Raw genomic sequence first — 26,435 nt, 5'->3', positions numbered from 1 at the left:
CCGCCAACCAAAGATGTAATGAATAATAATAATTAGGATCTAGTTTTAATTTCCACCTCAACTCAGATACCGCATCATTGGAAATTGAACTTGCAATAATTTGGTCCATCTTTATATCATTACTAGCCACTCACCATTATATAAATATATAGTAGTATTATCTATATGGAAATTGACAACCAAATTAGGTTAAAGCTTATGAAGCATTGAATTATGTCTACCAAACTGGAAAATCTCAAGAAGTTAACTTTGGACAAAGATTCTTATTTATATATATATATATATATATATATATATATATATATATATATATATATATATATATATATATTTTTTTTTTTTTCTTGTTCCTCACACTTTCGTGGCAGGACTACAAAATAGAAGCATCGATTTCACACCAACTAACAAATTAACGAGATAAAATAGGATAAGACAACAATAGCTGTTTGTTTATAGATATAGAATATTAAGAGTAGAGAAATATAAAAAAAATAAAATTATATTTAATAAATAAGATAAAAATAAAAATATTGTATTTAAAAATATTAAATTAATATATTTTGTATTTGGATAAAAAAGATACAAAGATATTAATAAAAAATAACTTATTTTTTATTTTTTTATTATTTGTATTAATTTTTTATGATTATATTTTTTTATTATTATATTTTTCTTTTCAAGTTTTTTGTATAAAAAATTTGAAAATAAACTAAATTTATAATTTCTTTTAGTTTATCACAAAATGAAATATTAAAATTTTAATTTTTGTATTTTATATGTTTTTTATATCTTATTTTCAGTATCTTGTCATGTCCTATTTTTAAAATTAAATACAACTGTTTTGATGGTTACCTAAAACTGGGTTGCCTTTGGGCTTGTAAGTAAGGCCCAAATCCTCAATGGAGCGAGTTTCGACTTGTCCTATGTCGTGTGTCCGTCGTCCGAGTTGTTTGTGAGGAGGTGGGGGTGGTACCTGCAAGACACTCTGATGTCTAAGTCAGCAAGGGTTTAGTAGGTTTAAATGTGTTGGAACTTAAATGTATCTGAGTGTGTCAAGGTATTTATAGGAGATGAACCAATAATCACCGCTGAAGTAGTTCCACTTCTTATGGTGGATAACCGCCCCTTTATCTTAGGGTGCGTGTGGTTGGGAGAATTATGAATAATTCCTAGGAATTTTAAGATGGGAATATGTCTATGTTTGGTTCAAAGTTTGAAAAGCTATTTTCAAGCAAGTTTGATTCTAGGAAATCAAAATACCATCATTTCAATTCCCACCTTCTCCTTGGGTATATGTGATTCCCATGGGAATGGAATCTTTGTAACAAAGTAATACTTGAACCACACACACCCTTAGGGTTGTTGGAATCTCTCTTCTAAAAGTGGGTGAGAGATTCGGAGAAGTAGTTACTTTCGTGGGTAAGCATGAGCTGCCCATTTTCGTCGAATCCGACTTCTATAGGAAGTCGGGTGAGTGATGGAGGCTATTCTTATAGTTGGACCTTTTAATTTTATTGGGCTTAACTTATGTTTTGGATAAAGGTATAAACATCAGCCTATTTGTCATTACGAATAACTTACATTCAACTAATTAATTAAGTTAAATAAATTATTCGTACGTATATGTTTTACTTGGTTTTATGTATGGAAAAGTATATGGAATCAAGAGGTTACCAGCCAAAAACTAAACAAAACCACATTAATTTATATTAATAATTAATTTTAAATTTTTTAAATTCAAAATTTAAAAATTTAAAATTGATTAAGTAAACCTAATTAAAAACCTTCCTCTTCTCTCTCACATTAACTTACCCACCTCCAACAATCACACATACAAACCTCTCTCTCTCTCTCTCTCTCTCTCTCTCTCTCTCTCTCTCCCACCGTCAGGCCCTCTCCGCCTCCCCACCGCGACCCACTCATCTTCTATCACCGACATCTGGCTCGTCGGATTCACCACCGTCGACAAGAACCGCTTCCCTTTCGTGAACCAGATGTGTTACTGGAGCCGCAAAAACTTATCTTCACTGAAACATGGCTGTCCATTCCATGGCTATGTCCTCAAATTGAAAACCTCTGTTTCATGGAGCACTTTGATCAGTGCCTACGGTCTTTATGGATGTGGTGACCAAGCATTGCAACTTTTTCATGAAATGCAAGAGAGAGGAGTAAAGTCAGACGCAATTACTTTACTCGCCGTATTATCTGCTTGTAATCATGCCAGTCTTGTAACTGAGACGCAACTGGTATTCAAACAAGCGAGTGCAGATTGTAAAATTCAATTAACCTTAGAGCACTATGCATGCCTAATTGATCTTGTTGAAAAGAAATATAAAAAACATTCATTTAATATAAAAAAAATATTCTAATACTTAACAAAAGAAATATCTAGTTATATTTTAGCAAAAATAATTAAATATCTATAAAATTTAAAAAAAAATATGAAATTCTTAAAGAGATAGAGACATTCACATTTGCAATACAAAAAAATTCGAAAAATATATAAAAGAACATCCATTTAGTATGAAAAAGAAACATTCTGATATTTGGCAGAAGAAACATTCATATATATTAATTCGTAGAGATTTTGAATTCACCCAGAAGTATTTGGCTGGTTTTTGACTAATACCATCTTGGTTCCTAGCATTGTTGTTTATGTATATATCACAATATATAAAGAAGGAATCAAAATTGTTACCGATTAGCCAAGTTGCCAAACTTAGCAAGCTAATTACCGAGTTAATTACAGCTTTACTTCTTTGTATATAAAAAAATTAGAGCAACTAGACCTAGTTAGTTGAGTGAGTAGAGATTATGTTACAAGTTAGTTTTTTTGGAGTCAGAGAGTTCTATTACATTCGCCCTCCAAGTTGCTCCCTCACTGAATGATCCTTTTGTATCTTTGCTTCTTTCTCATCTCATCTATAACTTCTTTTTCTTCTACTATACTAAATTCTCTTGCTATCTAGACAAATTAACTCATCTCAAATTCTTTCACAAAAATTATAAATTGACTTAAATAGTTCTTACTAATCTAAATACAGTGTAAATAGAAGATGCACCTCCATTTATATGTAATTTGATTTATTCAGATATCATAGGTCTTATTCATGAATAAATGCTACTTCTTTACATTGTAAAAAAAAATATTATTGGAACGTATGTTATCCTCTTCTAACTTTTCAATGTGCAAATTAAAGCCATCTCAAAGATTTTCCAAGCTCATACTTTCCAAGCAAATAGTAAAGCACTTAAAAATAAATACATACATTCACCGCATACAATAAAAAAAAAGGCAATTACTCAAATGAAGATGGTAAAAATATTTTCTTATGCATATTTTTAATTTTTAATATGCATATTCGTAAAATATATATACATCCACAAATATTTAGTATCATTGAAATATAAATTCAATTTGTTAATAATATATAAATAATATTTGATATTATAAAATATAAAAGATTAAATATTATATTTGAATAAAATAAATATATTTTTTAAATTAATTTACACCCTTCAATTTTACACTATGTTATGTGCTCTTTTGTCTAGAAACTTTTAAAACGTTCTAATAATAGTTCTCTTAACTTTTTTTCGTTCAAAATGAACAAATTAACTCATTAATATTAAACTTTAAAATCTACATGGATTGAAGTGTTTGTATTTCAGTTCGCATCAGCAGTATACAAAAACAAAACATTTCTCACATTGGTATATTTCTTGTATCAACTCAGATAGACTCGACAAATTAAAGTGTTCCTTAACTTTTAGCTAATTTCGTGACACAATCCATTTACGCAATCTATGTACTCTTGTTAAACATTTCCTAAAATACTTTGTCTTGTTTTGATAATTTCAATTCTCATACTGCCAGATTTTATTTTATTTTATTTTTTTCCAAGTTCATCCACTAAGCTATGTATAGTCAAGTGATGCTTCCCCCTCGGTACGGCAGCTTAGTTGAAATCCTAACGTCACTCGAAATGAATTAGTTGATTATTATTTCTAAGTCTTGATGGAATCATTATAATACTCTTGAAACTGAAAATGAACTTCTACATTGACTGCGTGCAACAAGAAGTAATGCCTTGTTAGCTTCTTTCCTATAATTTTCTATGTTATTTGCAGCCCCACATACATGACCTACTTTTTAGTCTTAGAAAAAGTATAGAAAAAAAATGAAAATACTAAACAACGTGAATAATAATGTGAATAATAGAGTAAAAAAAATTAAAATTAAAATCGTAAATCAGATTATTAATTAATTTTTTTTAATTTCAAATTTTGAAATTTGAAAAATAAGAATTTGCAATTGAACCAAATAATAATTGGCACAGTTACTCCTAATATCACGCTAACCTCTCATTCTCTATTTACGATCTCCGGTCCGCAGTGTCATCTCGGCGCGGCTGCACTTTTCTACTGTCTGGTCCGACACCGCCCAGCTGACAACGCCCAGCTTCTCCGCATTCCGCTTGCGCGCCGTAGCAACGGGGCCGCAGCAGGCCCGTGCGTCCTCATTACCGTTGCCCACCCGTCGCCGACCGTGCAGGTCTCACCACAGGCCGCCGCCTCCCGTCGCGCTGTTCGAGACGCACGTTATCCTCGTCGTCTGTCCTTTCTGTTGCGCTGCTGTTGTTGCTGTGCCGCACCTCATCGATGCCACCCTTCCTCTCACTTATTCGACTCCTCCTCCTTTTTCCATCTCTGGTCGCTGCGCATTCGAGTTCGAAGCTCATGGAGCAGATTCGCAACCTCGCCTAACCGAAGTTGTCGTTGCGTGGTTGCTCCGTCGCCGGATCTCCTCCCCTGCCTCTATGCGTCACCGTCGACTCTTTCCACTCCACAAATGTGCTGGATGTTCAATTTACTAGGTATGTAGATAGTATTTTAATTATTAATTGGATGGTTATTTTGTTCGATTCAGTTTAAGTATATACAATTAACAAATGCTGGATAATTATTTCACTAAGTTGTCGGATGATTATTTTAATAACTACGTGGATGGTTGTTTGATGATAATTCCACGACAGTGATAGAAAAAGGGCTACTGAAGTGAACGATGATGACCGGTGAAGGAGTTTCTAATACCAAAGAGGTGGATGATTGATGAGAGTGGAGTGGCAGACAATTTAAGGTAAAAGAGGGTGTTTGAATGATTTTTTTTTTAAAAAATTTTTATTTTTTTTATATTGAACTAAATTCAAAGCCTATTATTCACGTTGTTTAGATTTTTTATTATCTTCCTAATGGACCAATTAATCTTAGTCTTGATAGATGTATCCATATGTATAATGAGATCTTTGTGTGAATTCCTTGAATTTGGGAGAAGGGGTCATGTGTTGTAGTTTTCAAAATGGCAATGATTCTATATGCCGAAGAATGTGACTCCCCCTATACCCTATAGTTGGTATGTATTAGTGGCATGTTATCAATGGCCACCAAAACATTCAGGTTTATTATGTATATATAGTTAGTTACATCCCCACATAGTCGTGTATTATATTTAGGTTTGTAATTAACAATCAATAGCATACTAAATTATACAATCAACATGTTCATCAACTATATATTCATTATTACAAATATATGTTGCGTATACACTAAAAATAAAAATACATATTTAAATATAAAATATATATTAAAAATAAATTAAATAATATATATGATCATTGATTTAATTATTAATTTTTTATATATACATATTATTATTATTATTATTATTATTATTATTATTATTATTATTATATGTAAATAAATTAATAATTAATATCTAGAGATGTACCTAACCGATATCTTCGGCTAACAAACTCACAACCGAGAACAGGTCAAACACGTCGCAAGTGCCAAGAATCTCGCGCTAACGAAACTCATACATTGATTCACGGTAACAAACTCTAAAAAGCCGAACATTACTCAAACGTCCACTTTTTTCTACCACGCGGTTTATTTAAACAGACGAGCAAACCTCGTCTAAGGCTAGTGAAAAAGAATAATCACTAGCTACTAGAAAAAGTCACTCCATAGCATCAAACCCGGCAGATCCCTTTACTTTTACTTTTGCTTGTTGAAGTTTATATAATCGAGCACTAACTTGGGCATCGGAGTCCTTTTTGCAGTTCCACGCCGAGGTCACCAGTTCCGAGGAGAATACTTCTGAGCCCCTGAGAGACTTCGTAGCCGATCACACTTCGGAAGCCTAATCTCGCAAGGAACATTTGGCGCCCACCGTGGGGCCGAGTTTAATTAAACCCCCTTTATTTCTCTTCCTAGTAATAACACTGTTTCACATACCTCGTGCTCTACTTTTCTCTTCAGAAATCGAAGCATGACGGATCAGTCGGATACCCAACCACATTCTCGGACCAATGCTGATCTCATGGCGGCCAACGCTGTTTTGCTCGCAGAGAATCAGCGCATGGCCGAATTGTTAGCTACACTACAAAATGGTGGCAAAAGGAAAAACGTCAACAAAGAGGCAAATACCGAACAACATGAGGAGCATCAATCAGAATCCAATGCAAAAACAGGGGAAACACCCCTGAAAACAGGGAGACGATGAACTAACCCTTTTTCTGAAGAAATCATGAGTTTTAAAATGCCTCAAAATTTCACACTTCCTATGACTTTGGCACCGTACAAAGGGATCGGAGATCCTAAAGTTCATGTCACGAAATTTGAATCTATGATGTTCTTGAATAGTGACTCCGATCCCATTCTGTGCCGATCTTTTCCCACTTTTTTAGATGGTGCTGCGTTATTATGGTTCTCTAATTTACTTGCAGGGTCAATAACCAGCTTTGACGACTTCTCTAAGTTGTTCATCAATCAGTTTGCAGCCTCAAAGATCTATGTGAGGGACTCGGACTACCTCAGCACGATCAGACAAGGACAACATGAAAGCCTGAAAGATTACATGACACGCTTTACAACAGCCGCCATGGAAATCCCCGACCTCAATCCCGAAGTACAGCTCCACGCCATCAAGAGCGGTCTATGACCGGGAAAGTTCCAGGAGGCCATAGCCGTCGCGAAACCAAAGACTTTGGAGGAATTCCGAGACAAAGCAACCGGACAGATCAAAATTGAGGAGCTGCGTGAGACCCGGAGGAACGAGAAACAACCGCCCCAAAAGGAGGAGGACAAATCTCAAACAAGGGACTCTAAGAGGCCTTTCAGGCTAACCCCGAAGTTTGACTCATACACGAGATTTAATACAACAAGAGAAGACATCCTTAAAGAAATACTACACAACAAGCTAATCAAGCCACCAAGCAGGGCTGGCTCATATCAAGACCAGAGGTTTGTCGACAAATCGAAACACTGTGCTTTTCACCAAAATTTCGGGCATACGACTGACGAATGCGTCATTGCCAAGGACCTCCTAGAAAGACTGGCGAGACAAAGACACCTGGATAAATACATAACCTTCAGAAAGTCAAAATGACTGACATCAAGAGCGAACAACAAACACATCAGACAAACTCATAACACAACCTCCACCGCCAAGAGGAGTTATAAACTGCATCTCAGGAGGATTTGCAAGTGGTGGTCAAACCAACTCGGCATGCAAACGCCAATTCCGAGAAAGGCTAACAATGCAACAAACAAACGAGGCGACAACCCACAAACCACAAACACCGAACATATCTTTCAAACAATTCGACTACCAAGCAAGGACGGACAACCTAGACGATCCGGTGGTAATCTCTGTCCAAGCAGGAGATCTCCTCGTGAAGAAAGTCCTACTCGACCCTGGCAGTAGCGCGGACGTACTTTTCTATTCCACCTTCAAGAAAATGAAGCTCAGCGAACAAGCCATGCTACCATCCTCCGGGGAGCTAGTCAGATTCTTGGGAGAACGTGTATCTATCCTCGGCAGCATATGGTTACAAATAACCATTGGCGACCATCCCCTGAGCAAAACCAAGGATATGCAATTCTTAGTTGTCAACTGCAATAGCCCCTATAACATCATTTTAGGCAGGCCTTTTTAAATTCTTTTGGGGCTATTGTTTCAACAATTCATCTCTGTGTCAAATTTCAGGTACAGGGGGATCAAATAGCCACTATACACTCCGATCATATCGAAACCCGGCAATGCTACAACGAAAGCCTGAAGATAAGATAAAAAAACAATTAGAACGCCAATACCAACAAGGAAATATATGATATCGCCAACGTCACCAGTGTCACTGACCTCGATCCCAGAGAAGATCTTCAAGACAGGCCCGCACCAACAGACGACTTGAAAAGTACAATTAGATAAAAACGATGACCATTTTACTTACATAAGTTGTTCTCTTCTTTCAGGAGCTAAACAAAGAATCATCAACCTACTGCGGGCTAATGCCGACCTGTTTTCTTGGACACTCGCGGATATGCCTGGAATCAACCCCGGCCTCATATGCCACAAACTACAAATTGATCCAAAAGCTCGGCCAATATCCCAAAAGAAGCGAAACATGTGTGACAAAAAAAGAGCGGCTTGTTTGGAAGAAACCCAAAACCTTTTGCGAGCAGGATTCATAGAGGAGCTACGATTTACAACATGGCTCTCGAATATGGTCATGGTAAGAAAAACATCAGGTAAGTGGTGAATGTGTGTAGACTTCATTAACCTAAATAAAGCATGTCCTAAGGACGCTTACCCACTCCCATGCATAGATAAACTGGTAGATAATGTATCAGGATACAATATTTTGAGTTTCCTAGATGCATACTCTGGATACAACCAGATTCTAATGCACCCAAATGATAAGGACAAAACAGCTTTCATAACCGAATTAGGGAACTATTATTATAAAGTTATGCCTTTTGGACTTAAGAATGCAGGTGCCACTTATAAACGCCTGATGGACAATGTTTTTAGCAAACAAATAGGGAGAAGAGGTATTCAAGCAGCTCAGAAAACACAACATGAGGCTCAACCCGGAGAAATGTGCTTTTGGAGTCAAGGGTGGCAAATTCCTCGGCTTCATGCTAACAGCAAGAGGCATCGAAGCAAACCCCGAGAAGTGTGAGGCGATAATCAACATGAGGATTCCTCGGTCAATAAAGGAAATACAACAACTAAATGGGAGACTAGCCGCACTATCCCGCTTCATACCAGCAATATCTACACACTCCCAACACTTCTTCAATGCACTCAAGAAACAAACACGTTTTAATTGGGATACAGATTGTGAAATAGCTTTTCAAAGGTTAAAGACGATGTTATCCTCTCCCCCAATCCTACAGAAACCAAGCTCGGGTAAACCCCTACTCCTATATTTATCAGTAACTTCCAATGTTGTTAGCTCAGTACTCGTGACAGAAGCCAAAGACAAACAAGAGCCAGTTTACTTCGTCAACAAGTCACTGCAAAATGCAGAACTAAGATACCCACTGATGGAAAAGCTAGCTTATGCATTAATACTCACAGCAAGAAAGTTAAGGCACTATTTTCAAAGCAACCAAATTATCGTCAAAACAAATCAACCCCTGAGACAGATCCTAATACGACCCGAGGTCTCAGGAAGACTTACCAAGTGGTCCATAGAACTTTCCGAATTTGACATCATTTACGAACCGAGGTCAGCTATCAAAGCTCAGTTCTTGGCAGATTTCCTAGCAGAACTGATGGACCAGCCAAACCAAGACTATACTTGGGAGCTATATGTGGACGACGCCTCAAATACGGAAGGATCAGGAGCAGGCGTATACCTCACCAACAAACATGATCTTCAAACCGAGCAGTCAATCAGACTCTCATTCCAAACAAGCAATAATTAGGCCGAATACGAGGCATTGTGATAATGAGATTTGCTCGATGGTCTAGATTTTCTTCTTATAGAAAAGAATTACTTCGTTGTAAGCATAGTTCTAAACCAACAAAAAATTCCCACATAAAAAATTTGCGTTGTCACAAGTACAAATCCCAAATAAGAATTAACCGAAGTATTTAGACTCCGGGTCGTCTCACGAGGAATTGCAATGAAGTGTATGCTTATTGGCTATGAAGGAACAAGGGGGTTTGATTTATAAGGGGCGAAAAATAAATGGCAAGAAAAGTAAATCAAGCAAGCAATTAAAGAAAGCAAAATAAAGAAAAGCAATTAATAAAGAGAGACATTCATGGCAAGAATTGAGATCATAGGCCTTCCATCCTAGTCACTAATAACAATAATTAACAAGAATTTATCTTATTATGTCATCCTCAATGATGAAGAAGATATAGGTTATCTTCCATGAGAGAAAGTCTAACAAGACTAGCTAATCTCAATCCAAATGTCCTAATCAACTCACTAATTGGATTAGCAATAGATTAGAGTCAATGAAAATGATATTAACTAACAACTCTAGATCACCAACATAGGTTGGGTTTTCATGACTCAAGATTGCCTAATTACTCTTTCCAAGCCAAGAATGCTCAAAGTCTACTCTAAAACCCAACCAAACATTTTGTCAAACACTTAGTGGGTAATAAAGGAAAGCATGGTAAATATGCAAGAATAATAAAATCTAACAACTACCAATTGCAAGGAGAGTAAATCAACAACTTAATTCATCAATGAAAGAAACATCAACATCAAATTGCATTAAATGTAACCCAAATCCAACATGAGTTCATCATCACAAAAGAGAGCAAAGAGGGAAATTAACACTACAAACCATGAGAATAAAAGATTAGAAGCAAGAATTCATAAAGGAAATAAGATGAAAACATGAGATTGAACCTAGATCTAGAAGAGATTAACTTAACCTAGCCTAATTCTAGAGAGAATAGGGAGCTTCTCTCTCTAGAAACTACTCTACATGATGCTAACACTTCAAACAATTGCTCCTCCTTTGCCCCAGCTTGAATTTTGCATGAAATAGCATTAGAAATGAGTTAGATTGGACCTAAAATGCTCTACAAATCGCTGGCCACGATTTCACTTTAGTGAATCACGCTGCTCCATCAGCACGCATGCGTACAGTGCATGTGTGCGTCTTTAAACGTGAATAAACTATGGCAAATTTTATATCATTTTGAAGCCCCGGATGTTAGCTTTCCAACATAACTGGAACCGTCTCATTTGGACCTTTGTAGCTCAAGTTATGATCGATTGAGTGCAAAGAGGTCAAACTTGACAGCTTTACGGTTCCTTCATTTCTTCATGAGTTCTCCCACTTTGCATGCTTTTCTCCTCACTTCTTCCATCCAATACTTGCCTTATGAACCTGAAATCACTCAACAAACATATCAAGGCATCGAATGGAATTAAAGTGGATTGAATTTAGCTATTTTAAGGCCTAAAAAGCATGTTTTTACATTTAAGCACAAATTTAGGGAGAATTACAAAACCATGCTATTTTATTGAATAAATGTGGAAAAAGGTGATAAAATCCCCCAAATTAAGTACAAGATAAACTACAAAATTGGAGCTTATCACATTGCTCGCCGGATTACGACTAGCACAATCCCTAAATATAACACACCTCCAAGTCTATTGTGACTCACAGCTCGTCGTATAGCAGGTAACAGGACATTTTCAGGTAAAAGATCAATTATTAGAAAAATATCATACACTGGTAAAGACCTCATCCCCCAATTTCATTCAATACAAATCACACATATAGCTCGGGAACAAAACACCCGAGCAAATGCATTATCAAAACTAGCGACAACTTGGAAAAACATGCATGAATCTATTATATCTCAACTAACCCTCGCTGAACCAAGTTTCAGCAAAATGATATTATTCATATCACAGGATCAGGACTGGAGAACACCATACAAAAGCTACAAACGGGAAGTATGCCAACAACAACCAAGGACCCCAGAGCATTTAAAAGGAGGGCAGCGTCTTTCACACTCATAAGGACCGACCTATACAAAAGAGGTTTCTCGCAACCCTTCTTACAATGCCTAAGTGCAGACGAAGCAAAAGTCACCATGGACGAAGCCCATGAAGGAGTGTGTGGCAACCATACCGGGGGAATGAGCTTAGCATCAAAGATAGCACGAGCTGGATATTACTGGCCGACGATGAGAAAAGATTGTATCAACAAAGTAAAAAGATGTGATAGTTGCCAAAAGCACGCATCACTAATACATAACTTGGCCGAGCTATTACACACCTCGGAGGTAAGCTGGCCGTTCGACAAATGGGGGCTTGACATCCTCGGTCCGTTCCCCAAAGCCCCCGGCCAGGTGAAATATTTAATTGTAGCAATTGATTATTTCTCAAAATGGATCGAGGCCATGCCTTTGGCAAAAATAGGAGCCGATAAGGTCCGATCTTTTATTTGGAAAAATATTATTTGCCATTTCGGTCTATCCCAAGCCATCATAACTGACAATGGTCGGCAGTTTACCAACCAAAACCTGGCAGAATTTCTACAGGGTTTTCAGGTTAAACATCATTTCTCATAAGTGGAACACCCACAAACAAATGGACTCGTCGAGGCCGCAAACAAAGTAATCTTAACTGCACTAAAAAAGAAGCTCGGCGATGCCAAAGGCGAATGGGCCGACCTAATACCAGAAATTCTATGGAGTTATAATACAACAAAGCAAACCACAACACAAGAAACTCCCTACCGACTTGTCTACGGAGCGGAAGCAGTTATCCCAGTCGAAATTGCCATCACATCAACAAGAGCAGCAATCGCACAAGCAACCGACAATACCAGCACTAGACAAATAGAGTTAGACACAATCGTGGAAGATAGAGCTAAAGCCGATCTAAGACACAAAGCTATGCAACAAATAACGCAGCGAAAGTACAACAAAATGGTCAAGCCCAGAACGTTCGCCGAACATGATCTTGTCCTATGACGAACCGAAGAAGCAAGTAAACCACAATCCCATGGAAAGCTTGCCGCAACATAGGAAGGACCTTACCGAGTTATAAAATACTCGGCAAAGGAGCATACAAGCTCCAAACACTACAAGGGATCAATATCCCTGGAATCTGGAATGTATCTTCATTAAAGTCTTACTTATCCTAACATGATATGGGCAAGGGGAGACACTCTTTTTCCTACTCACAAGGTTTTTCCCACACTGAGTTTCTCTTGGAGAGGTTTTAATGAGGTCCCCCACCCCATATCATATCTATGTATATCAATCCAAATGCAATAAACAAATATTTTACAATACATATGCGCGCATTTCGATATCAAACCCTCATCGGGTACAAAATCCATACAAGTCTCGAAAACTACAAAACAACAATCTAAACCCTTCAAGGGGTACAAACTCCTAACCTAACAAGTTTCAAATTCAAAAAATACAAATTAGACATTCAGAATACAAATAGATCCTCTAATCTCCACCCTTCTCAACCGACACGCTCTCGTCTTGATTCCCGGCCGACGTCCCATCATCCATAAGTCGACCATCACTTACAATCTTCGTCACATCAAGCAAGCTGACATCAACCTCAGGAGCAACCACACCAATCTGAGCAACAGCACGATCGAAACCCATCATGAACACAGCCAATACCTTTTCCTGAAGTTCAACAACCCTCGACTTCAATCCTTCATTCTTGGCAAGATCCGCCTCCAGATCTCCCTTCATCTTTTTAACCTCGGCATCGGAAGCTTTCGCCTTTTCCCTCAAGCTCTTCAACTCAGCCCTCAACTTTTCCAACTTCGAATCTCTCTCCTGCAACAACTCTTTCAGTTTCTTCATAGCAACAACATTATGCGCTTCCAAGATGGCGTCAAGCTTAGACGTCCGCCCAATAGACAACAATCGAGTACCAATAACCTTAAAAAAAACAAAGACATTACAACACAAAAAATAAAATGCAAACAAATACAATTACCAACTAACCTCCAGATAACGAGCAACCCCTATCTTCCCAGCTTCATGAATCATTTTCATATCAACATCAACTTGAGCCACCTCATCAGCCACCGCCATGAAAGAATACGAGGCTGACCATATGGAATTCTTCGGCCCATCCTTATACCCGTGCAAAACAAGCTGGCTCTAATGCGCGGACTTAATTTCCTTGGTTGAGAACATAGCTTCATCCTCCCGTTGATCAGTCAAACCCACAATCTTTGAAGGACCCCTACCCCTTTTTCTCTTCAAGAGAATCTCCTGCTCAACGGACCCACCTTTTTCCTTAACCACGTTAGTAGATGAACCCTCCTTCTCTTTTTTCTTAGATTTATTAACGTAAGCCTTAAGGTTGGCAGTCATCAAAGTTGACGCCTTTTCACCTAACACCATAACAAAACTCAGTCAAAAATTAAATATAGCAAGAAACCAGAAACACAAAGAGACAAGATATACCTAAATACTCATCTAAGGCTTCTCTATCCCCTTCAAGTCTCAACAGAGCAGAAATAGAAAGTAACTCAGCCGAAGACATCACCGAAATCAAGAACCCAATGATATAATCCTCACTCCTTACCCTCTTCTCACATTCTAACACCTGCCTAGGTTCAGCCAACCAAAACACAGAAAACCTCTCCTCCATTAGGGAGTTAAGATAGAACGGGTAACAATCTTCACATACCAGAACCTTAACAAACATTTCCTTAAAATCCTTGAAAGAGGACTTGTACAAACTAAAGATTACCCGGCCTGGATGACTACTTAAGTTAACCTAACCCCCCTTCCACACCCCCTTCGCCTGGAACAATGAAAAGAAAACCCCCAATGAGGGGTAACACCCCAAATACTCTATCAAACATTCAAAGGCACGAATGAAGGCCCATGAATTAGGATGCAGCTGTATGGGGGCGCAATTCAGCAGCGACAGTACACCACACTCAAAATCAGTAAAGGGGAAGCGAACCCCAAGCTCAGTCAAAATGCATGTATAAATATAGAAGTACGACCAATCACCCATTTTCTCGCACACTCTATCATTTTTACTACAAGGTAAGAACTTCACTCTCAGACTGTCACCACCCCTGACCCACCTGGCATCATTCAGTTGAGACAACATTTTCACAGTATCAAATACAGACACCCGTGACTTAACATCGCTATCAACCTAACCATAAGGGTCGTTTTCATCAACAACAACTCCTTTCTTTCTCATAGAGAGAAGAAGACAAACAGAGAAGGTGCAGAAGAAAACAAAAGATTAAAAGTACATACTTTTTTGCTCATCATGCCAAACAAAAGCCAAGCTCCCAGGAAGCCTAACAGACTGGGGACAACGCGTTACTATGACACACTATCCCACGAAGCCCCTCCACTTCCCATTAACTAAACCGCTCACGCAACCCTAATTCCAAAAAAAAAGGCAGAGAAACAAACAACACGTAGAACACCTACAACAAGCATTGTGCAAGCCCAATATCCAAAGCCCATATCACGCAAGCCCAGCCAGAGAAACACGTTGATCTTGGGGGCTACCCAGACACTACATCCAACCAAACAGACCTATTTCATGAGCCGAGGATATAGAAAGCTCAACATGTTCCCCATGCCGAGCTTGGGGGCTGTGTACCTAACCGATATCCTCGGCTAACAAACTCACAACCGAGAATAGGTCAAACACGTCGCAAGTGCCAAGAATCTCGCGCTAATCAAACTCATACATTGATTCACGGTAACAAACCCTAAAAAGCCGAACATTACTCAAACGTCCACTTTTGCCTACCACGCGGTCTATTTAAACAGACGAGCAAACCTCGTCTAAGGCAAGTGAAAAAGAACAATCACTAGCTACTAGAAAAAGTCACTCCATAGCATCAAACCCGGCAGATCCCTTTACTTTTATTTTTGCTTGTTGAAGTTTATATAATCGAGCACTAACTTGGGCGTCGGAATTCTTTTTGCAGGTTCCACGCCGAGGTTACCAGTTCCGAGGAGAATACTTCCGAACCCCTGAGAGACTTCGTAGCCGATCACACTTCGAAAGCTTCATCTCGCAAGAAACAAGAGTCTTCAATATTGTCTTGTGAAGGATTCAAAAGCTATTATATGTTGACATTTTGGGAACATATCACAGTTGTAATTGAAAACTACTATATATGCACGGAAATTAAACTAAATTGAAATATCTCTGTCTATATAATAATATAAATCACACTCTTTTTTAAAATGAAAAAAAATAAAAATTTAGTTACCTTTAAATTAAAATAATAAAACTCATACATCATGAAAATTACAGGTGATTAACTTTTTATTTTATTACTTTATAATTTTCCTCCCTTTATTAAATTGTGTTGATATGTGGACATTTAAGTTTTTCAAAATTTGAAAATATATTTAAGTTATTGACTTTTTTAAAATTTGGACATATTGATCTCTTATGTTCACTTGAATCTGTCAGATCTAACGGAAGAATCAAATGTAACTCTCGTTGTACTGACCTGGTCAATACGAATGTATACGTGGGAGAGTTTTTAAAATGGGACAAATTAAACTCAGGAATCGATGTGTCCAGATTTTGAAAAGTCAAAAACTTAAATGTATTATTAAAACCTCATAGACTTAAATGTCCGCAAATACGCAGACTAAAAAATTAGGAATCGATTTGTCCGTCTCTCAAAGTATATATATCAACATCTAATTAAACCCTTATTTGGTTTGTGCCTTATTTATTGAATTGTTATTTTTTAAACTTTTGTAAAAGAAAAAAATTTAAAATTTAAAATTTGAATTATTTTCTTGTAAAGTTTATATATATAACCATATTAAACATAACAAGGAAATAGAAAATAATAGAAACAGAAAGAATTAATTAAAGATGATACAATACATGCAATATAAATTATTAAGTCTCAAGTAGTCCAACCTTTTGACTTCATCGTCTTGAAGTCAATAGACATTAACATGGCAAATTAAGGTCAATAATGGCATCTTGGACGGAGTGAACAATAGTTTACATAAAGGGGAATAATGGAGATTTCCTTAGCTGTTTCTTTTTTTTTCTTCTAAACTTTTAGTGTGGTGTATGGTTGGCCTGCTTGACGGGTTTCATTTTTCAAAAGAAATATTGTAATGAGAAAATTAATAAAGAAATATTGCAATGTGAGTGTATGTGAGCATTGATAGTTATGAAGTGCAAATCAATCTTCACATGTATTTTGGTTTCATCTCATGTTATTTAAACATATAATAATATAGTCTCAATTCTCAAACTACTTGATACTCATTAATATCTATCTATTAATCTATCTATATGTATATATATGCCATTTTGTTAGATGTATAGCACGATCATCTATAAAACATTCTTCCTTAGATTAGAGGAAGACATGTTCTGATATAATCCACACTTGAGCACCATACATAAGTTTCACTTAATTAGCAAAATATTGATTAATTATTGCTAATCAGCATTGTGTTTTAACATTCAAAATTAAAGAGACCAACTTCATATAACTATTAATACACACGAATTTTCTTATAATATAACATAATAATTAAGTCAGATAGATACTCAATAAAGTCAGATAGATAGTATACACCGTACCGACGAGGTGATCTAATTGCAAGGAAAAAATTTTTAGATTTGTGTTTGTGGTATGTTTTATATATATATATATATATATATATATATATATATATATATATATATATATATATATATATATATTTATATATATTGTGATTTTTGTGTTTCTTCTGTTTAGATGATTTTGGGTGTGATTTTGTTGTTATTGGATTATTGATTTGTAAGTCGCTCACCTCCTCTATTGGAAACTTTGTGAGTTTAAAGTATCAAAAAAAAAAAATTGTATGTTATATAAATGTAAAAAAGGTAAAATTATATATTGGTAATGGTACTACATTTAACAAAGTTGTATAAGCACAATCATTTTATTGGACAATAGTGTACGTATCATATTTTTCTTTCTTCCTATATTTTGGGATTTTTTCTCCATATTTTTTGACAATTATGTTACGCGTATAAAAAAAGTATTTCGGAGGTTACTTGAAACTAGATGATATTTGGGCTCGAAAGTTAGGTCCAAATGTTAACGGGAGTGGTCTCCGACTTGCCTTGCATCAGAGAGCTGTCGTCCGAGTTGTGTGTTTTGAAAATGTGGGGGATGGTACTTACAAGACACTCCAATGCCTAAGTCAGCAAGGGGTTAAGCAGGTTTCTGATATATTGGAACTTAAGTATACCTGATGGGTGTCAGTGTATTTATAGGTGATGAGCCAATAACTACCGTTAGAGTAGTTCCACTATTGGTGGTGGATAACCGTCCCCTTTTTCTAGGGATTGTTGAGATCTCGCTGCTAGAAGTAGGTGAGAGATAGTAGGGATTAATTATAACTCTTTTAAGGGGGAGTTATCACTTTGTAGCATTCTGTCCGATGTCCGACCTCTTGGGAGGTCGGTTACTCGATAGCTGTCTTCTGGGCTTTCTTTGCTTTGGGCCTGACTTATGTTTTGGGCCAGGTTATGAACAGTGCCCTGCTCGAGGTCGAACTTTATGAAGTTGAACTCGAGCAATCAGATGATCAAGTCAAAATGTTGAGCTGTGGAGAAGTTGTTTGTAGTTTGAGGTCTGAAGTCAAGGAGATCGGTCAACTCAATATTATTTGAATGATGTACCGTTTTCGTAATGTTACTTCGTAACCATTTGCACACTTTTTTCGTGTGCTATCACTTTGTTGTAGTGTAGTTGTTACTTTGTCATTTGGTGACCTGATATTATAAGTCGTTTTCACATTGACTTGCTCTCTTTTTTGGCCTAGCCTTTTTCCTAGAATTGATTTGTACAACTTGTTCTTTCCGAGTTTATTTAAGGCTTGTAGGCTCTGTATGATTGGTTTTAACACATCTTGCTTAACCAGAAAATATTTTTTGTCCTAGTTTCGTACAACTCGTTCAGTTCGAGTTGTTTTGAGGATGCATGACTCGTTTTAATAATATAAATCACCTTTCTGAAACTTATTCTGATTTTATACAACTCGTATACTGAGCTGTTTTGAAGATTGTAGATTTGTTGAACGACTTTATTTTTGATACAAATCGTTTATTTTGAGACATAATTATTTCTCGATCGGATTTCATGCAACTCGTTTTAGTTCGAGTAGCTTCGTGGCTTGTTTTAATACAAATCATTTTTGAAACTTATAGTATTGACTTCGTACAACTTGTTTTGATACAAATCGTTTATTTCAAAACTCGTAATTATTTCTGAGTATAACCTTGTCTAGCTTGTTCTATATGAGTAGTTTTAAGGTTTGATTTGTTTCATTTTAAATCGTTTAATTAAAACGTGGCTATTTCTTGATCTAATTTCATGCAACTCGTTTAAGTTCGAGCTGTTTTTAGGACTTCACAACTTGTTTTAAGTACAACTTTTTTTACTTTGAGTCCTTTTAAAATATCATATCATCTTTATAGTCATCAAACTTCGTTGCTTTATCCATTGTGCCCCCTGCTCGAGGTCGAGCTTTATGAAGTCGGACTCGAGCAATCAAGCAGATCGGATTATCGAATGAAGCCTTTCAATGATTTGTTGAACTTGTTCATTCCGAGTTTTTTATAGATGACTTATTTTTTATACAAGTCACTTTTTTGAAACACAACTCGTTATATATCAAGTTGTTTTGCGCGATTTGTTTTAATACAAATTACTTAGATCATATGGTTATTTTTTACTCGATTTCGTTCAACTCATGAACTTGAGCTGTTTTAAATCATCAAGCCGTATTATAACCATTGGACACCATTTTGAACCTCGTCGCTTTATCCAAGCAACCATTAAAAAGGTTGGCTCGTGATTTTTGTGCTTTGTCGAGTATAAATTGGCGCCTTAAGTGAATGAATTATATGCTTATTCTCTTCCCTTTCTAGTTTTTACAAGGGTTTTATCCTTGTGTGTGATACAGCTCGTTTTACCCGAGTTGTTTTAATTAGAGGATTTTTTCGATTTTGTTCGAAATATTTACAATCCTTTCTTTCTTTTGCAAATCCTTTTCTATACGAGTTGTTTGGTTAAATGATTGTTTTGATTTTACTTTAGTGATTCATTTTGATACAAATAACTTTTTAATACTTTACTTTAATGATTTGTTTTGATACAAATCACTTTTAAAGCTTTGCTTTCAGATAGATACGACTTGTACTTGACACAAGTTCATTGAAAATATGGTTGACTGGTACAACTCGTTTAATCTGAGTTGTCCTTATGTTATTGTAGATGCTAGAACAAGTTTTCTTTGGACAACTTGTTTTTGTGAAACTATTCCATTTTATACGACTAGATCGTTTATTTTTAGAACTTGTAGAGATGATATCGTGGGCTTGAAATTTTGTACGATTCATTTGTTACTTGTGTGGGTCGAGTTGTTAAGTCGTATTTATGCCTCGAGGGGAATATTTAGTTAAGTTACTTTTGCGACTTGTTCTAAACACAACTTTTTCAACCCGTTTGGCCCGAGCTGTTTCGAGGTGTTGTTGTTTTTTTCCAATTCGCGTATGTAACTTCTTTCTACCAATTGGTTCCTCGTCGCTTCATCCGGGCGATTTCTATAGAATCATCCCGTGATTTTTGCGATTTGTTGAGCTTCAATTAGTGTGTTTTAATTGTAAAAAATCAATTTCTATAAGAAATTGTATTATCTCCTTATGTTGGAGGTGTGTCGTGACCTTGGCAGTTCGTCACCTTTGAGCTCGGACATTTTATAGTAGCCCTTTTCTAAGATTTCAGTAATCTTGTAGGGTCGTATCTAGTTTGCTGTCAGCTTTTCTTCACCCGACCTCTATAGTCCGATATTATTTCTCATCAGGATGAGGTCGTTTGTGGCGAATCTCGTAATCATCCTTTGTCTCAAAATCTCTTTTCTTATCCGAGTTTGCTCTCGAATTTCTGGAATGGGGTCGAACTCTTCTTTTTGAGCTTGAATGTTACCAACTTCATTGTAGAATTTCTCAAAGCCTCTTCTCTTATCTGAGTTTGCTCTCAAATTTATGGAAAGAGGTCGAGTTCTTCTTTTGTGTTCCAACTTCATTGTAGAATGTTGCCCTTGGTTTTTCTTTATTTATGTCAATGAAAATCATGACTTCTGTGCCATATGCATGTCGGAAGGGAGATTCTTTAGTGGTGGTTTGAGTCGTTCCATATGCTTGTAGTATTTGTGTGAGCTATGAAAAGTCTGTCAGTAGAAGCCAGCTCGTAACACCTTGTTGCCGGTGACCTGCCCCCAGATGAATTCCACAGATTTCACTTTGGGTTTCATCTAGAACCTCTTATATTTGAAGTCGGGACAAACTTTGATAGAGGTGTTGAGATTCCTCTTTTATAGAGAATATTACAAACTAAGGTGTAGTATTGAGCTTCTTTCATTAATCTCCTTGCCTTTTTTTTACTCTTAAGGAAGAATGTTGAATTTGATATATTCAACGCTTGGAGTTATCCATCCCTAGATTGCGAGGATGTCCATCTTGAAAGTGATTGTAGTGTTTCTTGAATCATGATTTTATTATTGTCTCCGGCTTTGTACTAGCTAGTTTGAAGAGGGCATCAACTTGACCATTTTGCTCTTGGCTTATATGCCTAACCTTTCCTTCTTCATTCTTGAGGATGATCCCTGCCCCACTACCAGCTTTGTTTGATGATTCATCTCTTAGTCGTGGAGCTCCCTTTTTGTTTTTTTTGCAAGAAAGTCGGTCAAGTATTTCGACTTGATGACCGTCCAAGTTTCGAACTTCAAATTGAACTCGGACAGCTTCATATTCCATTGTAGCATCTGCCCTGCACTATCCATTTTTTGGAGGATACGCTTCTTGGGTTGATTAGTTCGGGCTTTGATGGTTGATTATTTCGAGCTTTGATGGTTTGATCTTGAAAGTTGGGTCACAATCTCTAGGATGCTAGGATCAAAGCATATGCAACTTGCTCAATTTTCTAATAATTGAGCTAAGCTCTTTGTAGTACCTTATTGGTGAAGTAGGCAAGCTTTTGCCCATCGTCATCGTCTTTGAATAATGCAGAGGCTACTGCTTTGTCAGCCACAGCTAAATATCAAATGAGCTATTCTCCCGTTTCACGTCGGGTAAGAATTGAAGGTTGAGACTATGAATTCTTGAAAGACTTGTTCAAATTCCTGGGTCCATGTGAAGTTGTAACTCTTTCGTAGTAGAACGAAGTTAGAGCTACAAGTATATTATTTAATTGTTGAACCTCCTTTCAAGCAGGTCGGGTTAGCTTCAATGTCCCCTTTGGTTGAGTATGAACCCTAGAAATTTTTCTGCTTCTACAGTGAAGGTGCACTTTGTGAAATTTAGCCTCATCCTGTAATGCCTTATGGTTTAGAATACTTCTATCAAGTCGGATGTGTTGTAGTAGTTCTTTTCCAAGTCTTAAGTGACTTTGTTGGGATCTTTTCATTTTGTTGTCGGCTTTTCTTAGTCCAATTTTGGTCCGATATCATTTCGGATTAGGATGAGATCACCAGTTGAGAAACTTCTTCGTATGACCTTCTTATGGCCATTTTTTACTTGGAATCTTGCTCCAAAAGAAGTCGTATCTCCGAAAAGAGGTCAGATTATTTCTTATAAGCTCAGAGATTTTCAACCTTATTGTAGTCCGACCCTTAAAAGAGGTTGAATTTTCTTCGTAAGCTCTAAAGGAGGTCGGATTTTTATTTGTAGACTTGAATCCTCAGAAGATGTCAGATTTTGTACCATCTTCTCCCACCTGGTAGACTTTTTTGAAGTTGCTGAGATGATTATGTGGATCAGTGGATCCATCATAGGAATCCATGTTGGGATGTTGGAAATTTCTTGGGACCTTTGCATGCATGACCTCTTTAGAGAAAAGATCGTCCCCTCCAATAAAGACTAAGTCTTTGTCATCCCGACTTTTTTTTCCTTGGCTTGGATTCTGATTTTCTTAGTTTATCTTCAATCTCTCTTCTGTTGTGCAGCTCTTTTCGGAGTTGGCTCTCCGATTCTCTTCGTCGTTCTAACTCGTTTTCCAAAGGGTCTCTATTTTTTTTATCTGAAGTTGGACGTAATTCGTCTTTCTAGATGTTGATCATCCACCATTATCAAGGGTTGAACTCCAGGTCCCCGACAACATCGCCAATGTTCCGGGGGTTACCTGAAATCGGATGATGTTTGGGCTCGAAAGCTAGGCCCAAATGCTAAAGGGAGTGGTCTCCGACTTGTCCTACGTCAGAGAGCCATCATCCAAGTTGTGTGTTTTGAAAAGGTGCGGGTGGTACCTGCAAGACACTCCAATGCCTAAGTCAGTAAGGAGTTAAGCAGGTTTCTGATATATTGGAACTTTAGTATACCTGAGGGATGTTAGTGTATTTATAAGTGATGAGCCAATAATCACTGTTGGAGTAGTTCCACTATTGGTGGTGGATAACCATCCCCTTTTTCTAGAGATTGTTGAGATCTCTTTTCTAGAAGTAGGTGAGAGATAGTAGGGATTAGTTATAACTCCTTTAAGGGGGAATTATCACTTTGTAGCATTCTGTCCGACCTTTTGGGAGATCGGTTACTCGATAGCTGTCTTCTGAGCTTTCTCTGCTTTGGGTCTGGCCTTTGTTTTAGATCAGGGTATAAATAAAAAGTAATTATGAACTTAATCATCAGTATAAAATACATATTAAAATATAAAAAATATATAAAAAATTGTGTAAAACAATGTATACATATAATTACTTATTTAATAGCTTATTTTTAATATACATATAATATATATTTTTTTGGACAAATATTTTTTATTTTTCAAATATATCTTTGTTCGGTTATAGTATAAAACCGAACAAAATCTCTATCTAAACAAAAAGGAGAAATTGCCATCAGTTTGTTACTTTTTGGGCCAGGATTATTATGGTTTGGATCATAAATGGGCTATTACACAGAATTCAGAAATGAACTGGCCCATAAAGATGCAAGTGTTAGAACCCGGCCCATAGTGGGGTGATAGCATCAGGGTGTTTTGGAGACTGAGCTCACACAGCTCCCCAAAAACAGCATCTCTTTGCCTTTGCCGTTTGGTGGCCGAGAAAATCAGCGAGAAAATTTCAGAGCAACAGAAAAGAAAAGAAAGAGGAAGGAAAAATGAGCGGATCGGTGAAGAAGGTTACCGATGTGGTGTTCAAGGCCGGAAAGAACATCGACTGGGACGGAATGGCGAGGCTCATCGTCTCCGACGAGGCTCGCAGGGAGTTCAATAACCTTCGTCGTACCTTCGACGAGGTTAACTCCCAGCTCCAAACCAAGTTTAGCCAGGTTCGTTTTCTTCTCTGATCCTCACGGATCTCTCGTTTCCTCGCATTGAATAATTTCGATTGTGTATACAAAAATTCGTATTGTTCCTGTTACTTTTAGATCGATTAGATTCTAGAGCGAAAATGAAAAAGTAATCACTTATTTAGAGCGATTTGTGACTTGTGTGTTATTCTGATGTGAATTCGGAAATATTACCAATTCGTTAGTGTTCTTCGTCATTAGTTATTATTATTCTAGGGATTAGATGTAGTTTGGGACACATTTCTGAATAATTGTTGTACATAATTTATTTGCTGTTATTTTAATTGTTTTCGTTTGATATTAGGGTTTTGTCATTGGACGTGATTAACTGATTATGCTAGAAATTTTTTAGGACTAATGGAGACTTAATTGAAAAATCAGAAGATCTTGTGTGTGTAACAGAGGTTGCTTAGTTAATCATTGTTCAGGGGAAAAAGGTTATTACTTTTTTTTAATTGTTATTTTGGATTGTGCAGGAGCCAGAGCCCATAGACTGGGAGTATTATAGGAAGGGAATTGGCTCTCGTTTGGTGGACATGTACAAGGAGCATTACGAGAGTATGTTCATTAACTCTGTTTGTGAATACCCTTTCATATGTGTGTGTTGCTTTCTTTTAACATTCATAATATATTGTTTATTTATATGACCAATTTAGTGGGGACTGGAATTTGAAATGCATGTGGTTTCATGTAAGCTCGGGTATTTCTTGTTTCTTCAATGCAGAGCAGTACTTCAGCTTTATGCTTCTGATTTCCTAGCAGGCTAGTGCCTAATACCAGGCTCTAATTTGGTTTGGACCTGCATTTGAATCCAGTGATGGATCTAAAAAAATTGACTGTGGGGGCAAATAATTATCATAATAATTTAATAGTGTGGTCAAATTTAATAACGTAATAGGGACAAATAAATATCACTATTATGTACTACTAAATAAATTTCCAAATCCTAGGGGAGTTACTTGCCCCACAATGTTACACATGAATCCGTCTCTGTTTGAATCCCTATCAGGCAAAAGTTTGTTTATTGTTCAAACTTGGGCCTGATATATATGGATATTCCTACGAAGGGTACCAAATACCCTTTATTGAATGGTGGATAAGGTTCAGTAAACTAGTGGTGAATTTTCTAACTTGAAACATATTTTAATGTACATTGAAAGAAATTGTTAATGTGGCTTAATGTAGCAAACTAAACTAGCAATTAAGATTGGGATGCTTGTGAAAATGAGAGCACAAACATTCTTACACGCATGAGATTATTGAAACAACCAATCGGATATAGATTGTGAGGTAGTTATCGAAGAGGTACAAACCTTTGTTGATGTCATAATACAGTGTTGGATAACTTTTTTTTACAATTTTTTTTGTTTTTTGCTTTTTCTTTTAGGGCAGTTAAAATTGGATCTTTGTACATATTTATATACCAACCAATTCAAGTTCTGATGTTTTTTGACGGTTCTCCGCAGGCATAGAGATCCCCAAATATGTTGACACAGTGACTCCTCAATATAAAACTAAATTCGATCAACTAGTAAGAACTTTTGTCTAAACGATAATAGTTGTTCATGTTTCTCAGTGAAAGACATTGTCAATTTAAGTGCTGTATGTGTATTTCTGACGCAGTTAGTTGAGCTTAAAGAAGCCGAGCAGAAGTCTCTCAAGGAGTCAGAGCGTTTAGAGAAGGAAATAGCTGATGTACAAGAAATGAAGGTAATTAGAAATCACTACACAAACTTTTTGATGTTTAATAAAATTGAATGATTTCTCACACGTTTTTTTGGCAGGCCAAGATTAATACCATGACATATGATGAATACTTTGCCAAGCATCCTGAACTGTTGAAGAAGTATGAAGATGAAATCAGGAACGATTACTGGGGCTATTAAATTGTTCAAAACTTCAGTGTGTAGCAAAACATCAGAAGCTGGTGTTCCCATGCTGGTTTAATAATTACTGCAGTGATTTCTTTGTAACTCTGTTCTCTTTTTTAACTTCCAAGTTCTTTATATAAACCCATTTCGGAGTTACCATAATTTTGGTGCATCATTTCAAGAAAATACTGCTTTGCGCGGCTCTCAATAAAATTGTGTTTTCTTTCGGGTCTGTTCAACCGATTAGAAATCGTAGAGTCGGCTCAAGCTGGCAATGTTTCAAGAGATAATTATAATTGTTATTAAATAAATACGGAGGTTGACATTTCTGATGGCAATGGAGAGAAGTTTTCGAAAGAAAACATATTTAATTGAAACA

General features: G+C 36.7%; 2 protein-coding genes across 2 annotated transcripts; one reads left to right on the top strand and one right to left on the bottom strand.

The window, feature by feature from the left end:
* Positions 1 to 13,164: 13,164 nt before the first annotated feature.
* On the bottom strand, positions 13,165 to 13,903 carry LOC148546761 (uncharacterized). The gene is made up of 2 exons (XM_088498359.1): positions 13,814 to 13,903; positions 13,165 to 13,747 (listed from the first exon to the last, which is right to left on the bottom strand). Exons 1-2 carry the CDS (start codon positions 13,901 to 13,903, stop codon positions 13,298 to 13,300), a joined length of 540 nt encoding a protein of 179 aa, XP_088354485.1. The 3' UTR covers positions 13,165 to 13,297.
* A 9,943-nt stretch (positions 13,904 to 23,846) lies between these two features.
* ATPQ (ATP synthase D chain) lies at positions 23,847 to 26,242 on the top strand. The gene is made up of 5 exons (XM_016321046.3): positions 23,847 to 24,164; positions 24,662 to 24,743; positions 25,652 to 25,716; positions 25,809 to 25,895; positions 25,970 to 26,242. Exons 1-5 carry the CDS (start codon positions 23,994 to 23,996, stop codon positions 26,069 to 26,071), a joined length of 507 nt encoding a protein of 168 aa, XP_016176532.1. The 5' UTR covers positions 23,847 to 23,993; the 3' UTR covers positions 26,072 to 26,242.
* The last annotated feature ends 193 nt before the right edge of the window (positions 26,243 to 26,435 follow it).

Source organism: Arachis ipaensis, chromosome B9 (assembly GCF_059453495.1).
Source record: "Arachis ipaensis isolate K30076 ecotype BB chromosome B9, ASM5945349v1, whole genome shotgun sequence".
Classification (NCBI taxonomy): Eukaryota; Viridiplantae; Streptophyta; class Magnoliopsida; order Fabales; family Fabaceae; genus Arachis; species Arachis ipaensis.
This window is presented reverse-complemented; position numbering and strand designations above follow the sequence as displayed.

Coding starts and splice junctions, on each gene's coding strand:
- ATPQ (XM_016321046.3), top strand. CDS start 23,994: ATGAGCGGATCGGTGAAGAAGGTTACCGATGTGGTGTTCAAGGCCGGA. Junction 25,717..25,808: donor AAACTAAATTCGATCAACTA/GTAAGAACTTTT, acceptor TTTCTGACGCAG/TTAGTTGAGCTTAAAGAAGC. Junction 25,896..25,969: donor CTGATGTACAAGAAATGAAG/GTAATTAGAAAT, acceptor TTTTTTTGGCAG/GCCAAGATTAATACCATGAC.
- LOC148546761 (XM_088498359.1), bottom strand. CDS start 13,903: ATGGCGGTGGCTGATGAGGTGGCTCAAGTTGATGTTGATATGAAAATG. Junction 13,748..13,813: donor GGGTTGCTCGTTATCTGGAG/GTTAGTTGGTAA, acceptor GTTTTTTTTAAG/GTTATTGGTACTCGATTGTT.